The 10,819-nt window shown below is 52.4% G+C and overlaps 6 protein-coding genes across 6 annotated transcripts; 4 read left to right on the forward strand and 2 right to left on the reverse strand.

Moving 5' to 3' along the window:
- Nucleotides 1-933: 933 nt before the first annotated feature.
- PV08_00301 (uncharacterized protein) lies at nucleotides 934-1,368 on the forward strand (the record flags this gene model as incomplete). Its single annotated transcript, XM_016374667.1, has 1 exon — nucleotides 934-1,368. One exon carries the CDS (start codon nucleotides 934-936, stop codon nucleotides 1,366-1,368), a length of 435 nt encoding a protein of 144 aa, XP_016239943.1.
- An 860-nt stretch (nucleotides 1,369-2,228) lies between these two features.
- Nucleotides 2,229-3,002, forward strand: PV08_00302 (uncharacterized protein; the record flags this gene model as incomplete). Its single annotated transcript, XM_016374668.1, has 1 exon — nucleotides 2,229-3,002. The coding sequence occupies one exon, from the start codon at nucleotides 2,229-2,231 to the stop codon at nucleotides 3,000-3,002; it is 774 nt and encodes a 257-aa protein (XP_016239944.1).
- Nucleotides 3,003-3,418: 416 nt separating this feature from the next.
- Nucleotides 3,419-4,215, forward strand: PV08_00303 (ATP-dependent Clp endopeptidase, proteolytic subunit ClpP; the record flags this gene model as incomplete). Its single annotated transcript, XM_016374669.1, has 2 exons — nucleotides 3,419-3,548; nucleotides 3,602-4,215. 2 exons carry the CDS (start codon nucleotides 3,419-3,421, stop codon nucleotides 4,213-4,215), a joined length of 744 nt encoding a protein of 247 aa, XP_016239945.1.
- Nucleotides 4,216-4,849: 634 nt separating this feature from the next.
- PV08_00304 (uncharacterized protein) lies at nucleotides 4,850-6,388 on the reverse strand (the record flags this gene model as incomplete). The annotated part of the gene is made up of 2 exons (XM_016374670.1): nucleotides 4,850-6,144; nucleotides 6,208-6,388. The coding sequence occupies 2 exons, from the start codon at nucleotides 6,386-6,388 to the stop codon at nucleotides 4,850-4,852; spliced, it is 1,476 nt and encodes a 491-aa protein (XP_016239946.1).
- Nucleotides 6,389-7,460: 1,072 nt separating this feature from the next.
- On the forward strand, nucleotides 7,461-8,364 carry PV08_00305 (uncharacterized protein; the record flags this gene model as incomplete). Its single annotated transcript, XM_016374671.1, has 4 exons — nucleotides 7,461-7,484; nucleotides 7,546-7,923; nucleotides 7,983-8,121; nucleotides 8,180-8,364. The coding sequence occupies 4 exons, from the start codon at nucleotides 7,461-7,463 to the stop codon at nucleotides 8,362-8,364; spliced, it is 726 nt and encodes a 241-aa protein (XP_016239947.1).
- An 87-nt stretch (nucleotides 8,365-8,451) lies between these two features.
- PV08_00306 (uncharacterized protein) lies at nucleotides 8,452-10,647 on the reverse strand (the record flags this gene model as incomplete). The annotated part of the gene is made up of 4 exons (XM_016374672.1): nucleotides 8,452-9,513; nucleotides 9,578-10,504; nucleotides 10,550-10,575; nucleotides 10,629-10,647. The coding sequence occupies 4 exons, from the start codon at nucleotides 10,645-10,647 to the stop codon at nucleotides 8,452-8,454; spliced, it is 2,034 nt and encodes a 677-aa protein (XP_016239948.1).
- Nucleotides 10,648-10,819: the final 172 nt, after the last annotated feature.

Genomic DNA, 10,819 nt, shown 5'->3' on the forward strand with positions numbered 1-10,819 from the left:
GCACAACTGAGGTAGATCCCTTTCTATGCTATCTCTGCCTACTCCTCGATCACAACCCTCTCAACAAACATATTCCTTACCCGCAACAACCTATCATTGCGTCTATCACTGCTATGTCTAGCCATGTCGAGCCCCGCTCAACTAGCCGCGGAAATGGAGGCCCTTTTCGCCTATGAAACAGCCTCAAATGACGAGTTCTATGAGTGCAATTCTGACCAGGAGGCCGCGGAGGGCGCGGCGGCGCAGGAAGATGCCCCGGAGGCTCTCGACGACGCGCAACCCAGTGAAGAGGCCGCAGAGGCGCAGGAACAGGGCCCTGTGATCCCATTTGCGCTTCCGCCCAGTGACACTAGGTTTCACTCAATTGAGGAGGCCAAGGCGTTCCTTGATGAGTGGACAGGGCCTCGCGAATAGACATCGCAATAGAACAGGCCAATCAGGTGGCAAGGAGACGTCTAAATGAGTCAAATAGAGGCCGCGGAGGCGCAGGAAGAGGCGCAAGAAGAGGCCGCGGAGGAGGAGGACGAGGTCGAGGACAGTCAACTCATATCCCAGGAACCATGACTTTTCGACTAGACTAGGTGTGGAGCGCAATGCTCGGCGAGAGGAACTCCCAGGTGAGAGCCGCCTCTAACTAGCACTGGGACAGCATCACTTGCATCGATCCTTGCATCATTCCTTGCCTTCCTTGCATCGTTCCTAGCATCATGATATTTTGCAAGCCTAGGGCGCCTGAAACGCCGCCTAGAACGCGAGCCTAGTTAGAAGGCTGTGAATAGGCGCGCCTTGGGGGGATACAAGGGAAAATTATTCTTTACAAGGAAGGTTACCCGAGAGACGCCAACCGAAAGGGGTGGGGTGCGTAATAACACCCCTGGTGTGCGTTTTACCTGTTACCACCCACTTTCTGGATACGAGACCGAATCAGACAGCATGTTCGACTGCGATTTCAAGACCCTGCAAACCTCTGTTGACTGGCATACAGATTGCAGAGAGTGCAAAGCCAACGATTCTGAAGCTGCATTACTCAAGTGTGTATTTGAGATTACTGAGGACAAAACAAGTCTTCTCCCCTGGGCAGGCAGTGGAGACGTCATGAACAATAAGGAGCGGATCAATTGGCAGGCTTTACGCCGCATGATCGCACTGAACGATCAATTGGTAGAGACAGGGCACAAAGCCGCGAACGAACTGCAACTTTGTCTGGATGCTGTCGCAGCTGGACTCAGGGAAGAACAGGAGGAAGCGATGATCAAGAAAGGCTTGCAGCATCTGATCAGTCTTGCGAAAGGCCCATGCAAGTGGCTTTTGAAGGCACGAGTTAGCAGCGAAGACGTATGGCTGATAACGGAAGATACGATTGCTTAATCTGCCAGTAAGTACGATCAAACCATGGTGATATATCGTGGACACCAGCGGCGGAATCCCCCATATCCGGCCGACAGGAAATTACCACAAAACCAATAACAACCCTCCCATGGGAGATGACAACACTGGCTCTGGTTCTGGTGTTGATTCTGGTTCTAGTGTTGATTCTTATTCTGGTGTTGATTCTGGTTCTGATGTTAATTCTGGTTTTAGTGTTGATTCTAGTTCTAATGTTGATTCTAGTTCTGGTGTTGATTCTGGTTCTGGTGCTGATTCTAGATCAGCTTAATCAAGTATTATTGAGAATGAATGATGTGCATAATGACTTGATGTAGGAAGTTGAGTTGAGAAAAGTTTATAATGTATATATAGCAGTAAGTATTATAGATTGTTATTCCTTTATGTATTTATGGTTGAAAACAATAAGATCTATTTATTGATGATCTATCTTCTCCTCATTTTAAGCTGCAAAAGACTCCAGATTAACACAGCAGTTTATTATCCTCTGATTGACAGCATAAGGAATGCCCTTAGCAACACAAGGGGCGTAAGATAGACTCTTCACACCACTTCTAGTATTCATCACATAACCAGATATATACTCTCCAGACAATCTCGAAAAGCAGGAAAATACCCTGATAGCTGCTTGTGCTGGCCGTTAACAAGTCCCAGGAACCTAGCACGTCGGGTGGAGGTGAGCTGAGCAGGCCAAGTTATCTTACAGTCACGTGCTGAGCGGGCGAGCCGCATTCATTTTGGCAAGACTACAGCGAAGTCGTCGCTTCGTAAAGACTACATTCAGAAGCCTCTCTACTCCATACAATGCCCGAGTTGTATTCCAAATCCCCAAATGTACTGTGATGAACAATGACAGCGCTCTGAACTCGGAGCGCAGTCTGCGTGTGGGCGACTCGAAGAATGACTATCTACGGTCTCTCCTCAGAACTCTCGACGCGGTCATCTTCCTCCAGATAGGCATCACCTACCTATCCGACAATCTCACCCTCCTTCTGATCCTACGTGCCATTTCTCAAGTCGTCCATGTCCAGTATCGACCAACGGGTCTACAGCTCGCACCTGCAGTCTTTGTCAGCGTAGTGTGCATCGTCACGCATCTGCTCTGGACCCAAAGTGGCACAAAACACACACATGGAGGGTTGATCATTGACTTTGTTGGGGAACTCCCGCCCTCAAAATGGAGGCTGCTCTTGTTGGACGTCGTGGTTTTGGCTCTGCAGTTAGTCATGCTGGTCGTGGGCCATCAGAAACAGCTCGCTTTAGGCCATGCGCAACCACAGCCCGATACCCCGCCTCCACAGGACATTGAAGCCGAAGAAGAAGGACGGCTCGTGTCAAATGTTCAGGAACGGCAAACAGGTGGTGAAGAGGAGGGTATAGAGTTACAAAGTCTGCTACCTAATGGTGCGGAACGGGAGCATTCCTCATCGAATCCTCTAACCAAAACGGCGACTCAAGAAGCTGATTTGATCGTGCTGGACATGAAGACAGCGTTGACGGCTCTTTTCAGAAAACCATTGCAGCCCAGTTCACATGCCGTGGAAGACCCAGCAATGCGTGCCGGATTGGCAAACGTTCTATCTCGAGTTGCCGCGGCTCATGCACGAGCTACTTGAGGGCTCGTTATTGTTATTATCGATACGATCTAGTACATACGGGACAAAAGGTTGCTGAAGAAGAGATGGTAGCCGAGTATACTTTGCACTTTGCCTACTTCGATTTGTACAATATACAGGCTCTGAGGCCTCGCATGGCATTTGTACCTTCGCCTAGACTCTATATGTCTTGTCTCGTTCTTACTCAAGATGTAAAGTGCTTTTCTCAAGCAGCCAGCCCTGTAGATGGGCAGTAAGAAGACGAATGTCAATATCTCTCGAGCCTTTTGCCTCAGTACAACCATTTGCGCCGTGCTGTCGTACTGCCCCACCGCATATTATACAGAGGAGCACGCGGTATATCATCTAAGATACTCGACATATTACCAGCAGCCTCAACTTTGTGCCCGTTGCCTTCTTCACCGTGCAGCAACAAGATGCGTCAGCTAATCCGAGCGGCCCCGAGGCTCTCATCGCGTCTTCCTGCTCAGATATGCTGTGCGAGTCTTCAACATGGCCAGCAACGGCGGCAATACTCGAGGCCACCGCCGACGACTGGCTGGCTGCGTAAGTTGACCGGGGTGTCTGTTCAAGTCGGCGTTCGCTGACACAGACAACAGCCATCCCATTCGTGACTGAGACCCTGGCTGGAATGAGCCACACCACCGACCTGTTCTCCCGACTGTTGAAAGAACGGATAGTGGCCGTCTACGGCGAAGTCGACGACCGTATGGCCGCCACTGTCACCGCATCCCTCCTCTACCTGGAAGCCGAAAGTGACCGACCTATCTCGATGTACATCAACTCTCCAGGCGGGTCGGTGACTGCCGGGCTGGCAATCTACGACTGCATGCAGTACATTGTCCCCGAAGTTTCGACGCTCGTTCTGGGCCAGGCAGCGTCTATGGGCAGTCTCCTTCTCGCAGGCGGTCAGGCTGGACGCCGTTACGCCCTTCCTCACTCGAGCATCATGCTTCATCAACCCAGTGGCGGTCACTACGGTACTGCCGCGGACATAGCCATCCACGCAAAGGAAATCCTCCGAATACGGACCGAACTGAACAAGATTTACGAGAAGCATTTGACGGGCAAGAAGAAGATGACAATGGACGAGATTGAGAAGATGATGGAACGAGATCACTTTGTGAGTGCTGAAGAGGCTCTCGAGTTGGGTGTTGTCGATGAGATTCTCGGCAGCAGAAAGAAAAAGGCCGAAGAAAAGGACGACAAATGAGAGACATTGCTCAAAAAAAAACCTCCCAATAGGTCAGATGTCAGAAGTGAAACACAGCGCCGTGTATGATTAAACCCGGTGGTGAAGGCAACGCTGTGCACTTCACTGCACTCTATGCCGATGTTCAGGCTGTCTACGACCATACCCTTACTGTACAACAGATACTCCTCACTCCCAGCACCCGGTGTGGTTTGGGCTCGACGCGGGAAATTCCACTCGCCAGTTCATTCTAGCAGGGAGGACGTGGTGGTCTTGCATGAGCAATCATCAGGCACACTGCTGAGGTTTGAGGACTAGATGCAATGACCCTTTAGAGTAGGGTCATAAGGAGGATAGATACTCCATTCGATCTGTAACCTCATACAAACAAAACAGCTTCTCGATCCACATGTTCAGTTTCTCATAATTCTGCATTCCTGAGTCCTTCCAAATGACACCGCTAATTTACCAAGATCGTCCGTACATATGCACGTATTTATTATAAGGTACAACAGTATGTGCGCCATCGTGTCCACTTCACTCTACTCCGTACTCTTTTGAGATGTTTTGTAGATACATGTACGAGCACAACCTACCGTAATCTCAAGAGGTACAGCCGTGCAAAGTGGCCAGGCTACCTTGTAACTCGAGCTGTCTACAAGCGTGGACCGCTACCCGCCGGTTTCAGGTCGCTATCTTTCGACCACGAAACATTCTTGATAGCAGCCGGACTGGTACTGCCCTGCATCAAGACGTTGAAAGGCTCGGTCCCGGGCTGCAATGCCCTCCACCGCCAGCGCTGGACGAGAGTACGCTCCGAGCCGACTCCCTCCATGATGTCGACGATCCACTTTCCCAGGTTCGGCAGGTACTTGAAAGCGTGTCCGCACCCGCCGGTGGCGACCATGACCGTGGCGTCTTGACCCGGGACGTCGTCGACCACGTAGTGGTTGTCGAAGGAATCCGTGTACCAACAGAGCCTCGTGAGCTCGATGCCGATCCCGTGCTCGGCCAGCTCCGGCAGGTACTCGGCCAGGAAGCGCTTGAACACCTGCATGGCCTTCCGCGGAATGTGCGTGACCTTTTCGCCAGGCGTGTACCTCGTGATGGGGACACTGCGCACCCGGCCGTCCGGTTGAACCTGCGGGTTGGTGTACTTTGTGCCCCGGTACCCGATCTTCATCCACCCTTGATCGTCGCGGGGGAAGCCGTACAGACCGCCCTCGGGTCCGTCCCACAGCTTCCACATATAACTGGGAAACCTCTCGGGGGCGAATCGGTCAAAGAGCGGCGAGTCTCGCGGGATCTTCAACATGATGATGGAGCCCGCCGTCGTCTCGCAAAGACCATCGAGCTGAGGCACGAGGGACGGCGTCCAGCCTCCACAAGCCATCACAACCTTGTCCGCCGGATGCCTTTGGCCATCTTGTGTCTTTACGCCCACCACCTTTCCGTCCTTGTCATGCCAATAGGTCTCGAATGCGCCCGCTCGTGCGTCGAACACAAACTTGACCCCCAGCGCCCGGGCTTTGTGTAAAGCGAAGCGGCAAGCTTTGTCAGCCACGACCACGCCGCCGGTAGTGTCGAGCACGCCGACATTGGCTTTTCCCCTTTCCTTGCGGCGAAAAGGGTCAATCCCGTATCCCCAACCCCGATGGTCTGCAGCCTTGACGTCCTCAGGGTTGGTAGTAATCAGCTGCGTTGCACCCAAGCCGGCGGCCCTCATGTTGCGGATCGTATCGAGTTCAAAGGTGGGCATTTCGTCCTTGTCAGTGAACGCCAGCGTCCCGTTGTTGATATATACCCGGTCCGATGAACTCAAGCCCGGCGGGAGATCCTTTCCGCCCTTAAGTTCTTCATTCCACGCGGTCCACCACTCGATCGCCTCTTTGGAGAGATCCTGGTATTCGACAGCCGACCCGTATGCAGAGCGGATGATTTTGTTCGTATCTGGTCCGCCTCAGGTCAGTAACGGCGCGCTGCGCGGCCCAAAGCAGGACGGTTTCGACGGACCAGAAGAAGCCGAATCGGCTCCAGACCGGTAGGCATATTTTGAGGCGTCATAGTCGTGCCGGTCAAAGACAGTGACATTCTTGTAGCCACGGATAGCAAGGTGGAGGGCAGTACTCAGTCCGAACACGCCGGCGCCAACAATGACGATCCGGTCGGACTTCTGAAGCTGGCGGCGAGGCATAATGATGCAAGTAGGAATTCGATGAATGAACTTCGGTACCACCCCTGGTCTTCCTTCGCCGAGGACCTTTATACCGACCTTCACGTAGGGGATCAACAATTTTGGAGCAATGATGCATGCTAAACTAACGCGCCTTTCGATTTCAGGTGCTCGCTGTATTGAGATGCACTAGCAGAACTTGGACCAAGATTCGTGGCCACACATTTCGATGCTCGGTACTCGATGCTCACCTGATGATGTAGAGGACTTCGCCTTTCTGGCTTCGTTGAGCATATCACCCTGACTCCGCAACAGCGTATTGAGACAGCCTACTGAATTGGGGGCTACAAAGCGTAGAAACAAGCACTTGATACTTCGGGTTATGGTAGGCGGTTGTGGAGTCAGCGCCACAAGGCTGGCTAAATGTGCCTGTTCGGGCTAGTGCAAGCAGCCATTTCAAGTAGGTGGACGGTGCCCCGACTCCTCGCAAACGTCTGACCAGTAACCAGCATATCTGACAGGTCCGCATGTAGCAAAGTCCATTGGTGCGGACATCGCTCGTCGATACATTCGCGTTAGAACGCGATACGTCCGTCCAATAACGCAGGATATCAAGTCACAAGTGTCAGATAGCGAAAGCACATTCTCACTCAGTGATAGAGTGATGGTGAGGAGAGTCAACCTGACCTTTGTCCGTTATGCAAGGACGCTTTTGTTTACCGCAAAGAGTAGTTCTTCGTTCGATGACAGTGCACATCCCCGCAATCCGGACCAGATAGCTCGGCCCCATCAGGACGGGAAGCGCTGCATGCGGATGGAGACGCTGCTTTCACAAGACTCTGGGCAGCACAGAAGACCAGTGGTCATTGTATGGACATGTAGGACTTCTGGTAGGGGCACGCCCGGCGATTCATTGCTCACTTTGCGTAGGAGGGGCCATTTGGGGCCCAGTGAATCGTTATATTAGAGACCAGTGTTCCCAGCAGGTCACAATCGAACGTGGAAACACCAGAAGCTCTCGACTTTCTACCTTCCAGGATCATCTGCATACTCCCCTCTGCGGTGCCTATCAATCAAAACGATCCGTTGTGACATGTCAGACTTTAAAGGAAAAGTGGTATGATTCACAATCGCAGGGAGAGGCTTTCAATTGACTGCACCCACTGACAGTACGACAGGTTGCTATTACCGGGGCAGGGTCCGGCCAGGGTCGTGTCCTTGCGCAGTTGTTGGCCCAACGAGGAGCACTCGTCTCGCTGGCCGACGTCAACGAGGCAGGCCTCGCGGAGACTATGCAATCGCTGGAAAACTCAGAGTCTCACCTTTCCACCGTGGTCGACGTACGCAAAAGCGCCTCTGTAGAGTCCTGGATCGCAAAGACTATCGAAAAGTTTGGAAAGCTGGACGGAGCCGCAAACTGGGCCGGTGTCATCAGGATCAACCCCGTCGTGGAGGAGACGGATGAGAACTGGAACTTTGTCATGGACGTCAATTCCACGGGCGTGTTTAATTGTATCCGTGCCCAGCTCCGCGTCATGAAAGATGGCGCATCTATCGTGAGAAAACCCATCGTCAAGCGAACGTTGGTTTCCTTTTTTGCTGATCGCGTTGATAGGTGTCGGCGGCAAGCACCGAGGGACAAATTGGCTGGCCGACATTTGCAGCCTATTGCGCAAGCAAACATGCCGTTATTGGCTTGACCCGTAGTGCAGCTAAAGAACATGTCGGAATACGTATTAATTGCGTTGCTCCAGGTAAGTCGAAAGTTGTCGACTTGTCATCTGGCAGACCTGATGAAATTGCCCTCAATAGGCTGCACAGATACTCCAATGATGGCGAATGACACGGTCGAGAACTCGGACGAGATTCGAGCCCAGGTCCAGAAACGCAAAGCGAATCCCATGGAGATCATGCGTGTCGCAGCATTCTTGCTCTCTGACGAGGCAAGCTTCGTGACTGGAGCCGTCTATAACGTGGACGGAGGATGGGTTTGTTAGCTTGTTGGTACATCGACGATATAGCACAGTGAAGTCATTGTCTTAGAGAGAACAGAAACCGCTACAGGTAGCAGGTTCCTCTGAGTATCAGCCAAAGAATGTTTCCAACTTGTGATCAGCCATAACGTCGATCCAGTGACGACTGGACCGGAGGTCATCGCCTTCACCTGTGCCAGCATCAAATTCGTTCCAGACATCCTCCAACAGCAACTCTGCCCTAGAGAAGACTTGGCGCAGGCCAAATGAAGCACAATTAGACTGCAAGCGCCGTCGGATAAAGGCGCGACGTTTGTCAAGCTCCTCATGTCGTGCAAGAGTCGATAATACGTGGGTTTCCGCCTTGTCACGCAAGGTACGCTGGCGAGAAAATACAGAGCTTGTATTCTTGGAGGCTCGTAGTACGCTCCCACAGATGATCAGCAGGATTGTTTGATACAAGCCACACGTGGATCCTTCGGGAATGTCTTGTGCATGGCTGAGGATTGCTCCTGACAACTCAAAATACCAGCGATCGAGGCTTATTGTTCTTGGGAAAGGGCGACTTTCGGGGGTGGCGGCCTCGGCATCGTCAAACTGGGAGTCCAGGAGACTTGGGAAGTTTCGTTGTAGCTCAAGCAAGATTGCAAACCTGCACATTTGCGAGAATGCCTTGAGTTGCCGATAGGTAGAGGAGCCGAGGGTCTTCGTGTCGAAAGTCTCATCGGCAGGGATTTCGTAGTCGAGGGCATATTCGGCCACTTCGATTGCATCTTGAGTGACCTCGGAAGCGAGAATTTGATAGGATTCTCGATCTTTCCAGCCAACCCCAACCATGTTTCGCAGAGCCCTGTTCTGGCGAACACAGATGCCGACCCTGGCGAGCGTGACTAATAGTGGTAGACTGATTCCAGCAAACATATGGATGTATGTCGTTTTGGTGGGCTGACAAAACTGGTACAGGTAGTGCACCACTGTTTTGGGCTGATCTACGACGAAAGCCATGCAAGCTTCCCAATAGGACATTGCGCCTATCAAGAAGTGGTGGTCTGTGTTCATCAGTGCCTTTTCTGGTTCTCTGCCGTCCTTGGTTACGTAGTTGACAAGGTATTCGCATAATTTCCTGGCTCCACGGAGGTGTGGCAGACCAAGGTCTCGTGGATCGGACCAAGGCTTGTCGATGTCAGCGCTGTGTGCTAGTAGTTCAGAGCCGTACGAGACAGAAGAGCACACTTACTGCGCAAAATCCTAGGATGATGGATGCCAATAAAGTTTCTTCCAATTTGCGCAACATGTTTTCGTCAGACAGTGCTGACTTTTGCGGGGAGTCTGTCGACTGCTCCAGAACTGTCTCGATTTGGAAAACTGCCTCTGATAAAGATCTGACCGCAGCAGTATGACACTCGAGGCATGTGGAGAGCATGGACTCGTCGTCCTGGAAGCAATGGGCAGCGGCCATACACACGACGCTCTTGTGAAGGAGCGGAGACGTGCTCAGATAGCGACGGACTAGGGCTTTGAAACGCTCTGCTGTGTCGTCGAGCACGGAGTGAATGCCACATAGGTTGTCGAAAAAGTATTGTACCAAGGCTTGATTAAATTCGCTGCCCTGTGACGGGCCTGCATCCCAGCAGTCTAACGTGGCGCTGAATGTCGAACCTTCGCCACTGCCCAACCCAGACCCCTCGATCGTCCAAGTCCAGTCTTGCTGTTCCAAGAGGGCCAGCGGTTCGTGGCTTGTCAACCACTCGCGAAGATCCTCACGCAAGATGTCGGCGGTAGATCTGTCGTTGTCATCGTTGTTTACGGCAGGTGGAAAAGGAACATGGTTCGGATCGTTGCTGTTCCGGGGCTGTGTCTGTTGAGATGAGGACACCACGTCCGTAACCAAGCTGTGTGATGTTGTGGGGGCAATCTGGGTTGGTCGTGCTCTCAGCGTCGGTTGAAATGCTTCGACAAGCAGGTTTGGCTCTGTCGCACTGGCACTGTCGACCGCGTTGAGTGGGAGCGGTCCTGAGTCTCGTGCAGAAGGCGGCTTCGGTCTCCAAGCGTTGAAGACTTCGTGTTTGTCACTCCATTTGATCGGACGTTTGTAGCCCGGACAGGTGACTTTGCGTTTCAAGCATTGTCTGCAGCTCGGCTTGGTCTCATCACACTTGATTTTCTGCGCCGGTTACTACTTTGGCCGTGGACTGGAGGGCCAACTTACCATCGAACGACATCGGGGGCATCCAGCTATACGGGAAAGGCGCGTCAGTCGAGGACTGTTTGATTTCCTGCAAACTCACCTCGAGACCGAGGAGGCATGGCGGCGGAGATGCATGAGGGTGCATTCCACGGATGTCAACAGAGACAAACCACACACAAATGACGAGGATGAGGATGAGGATGTGATAATTCAGTGAGTCTCCAAGGGAGACAATGATAATGCGCCCATGGGGCGTCGCTGGAAGCTCATGCCTGCCCGGTACTTAACTTA

This window comes from Exophiala spinifera (genome assembly GCF_000836115.1).
Source record: "Exophiala spinifera strain CBS 89968 unplaced genomic scaffold supercont1.1, whole genome shotgun sequence".
Lineage (NCBI taxonomy): Eukaryota > Fungi > Ascomycota > Eurotiomycetes > Chaetothyriales > Herpotrichiellaceae > Exophiala > Exophiala spinifera.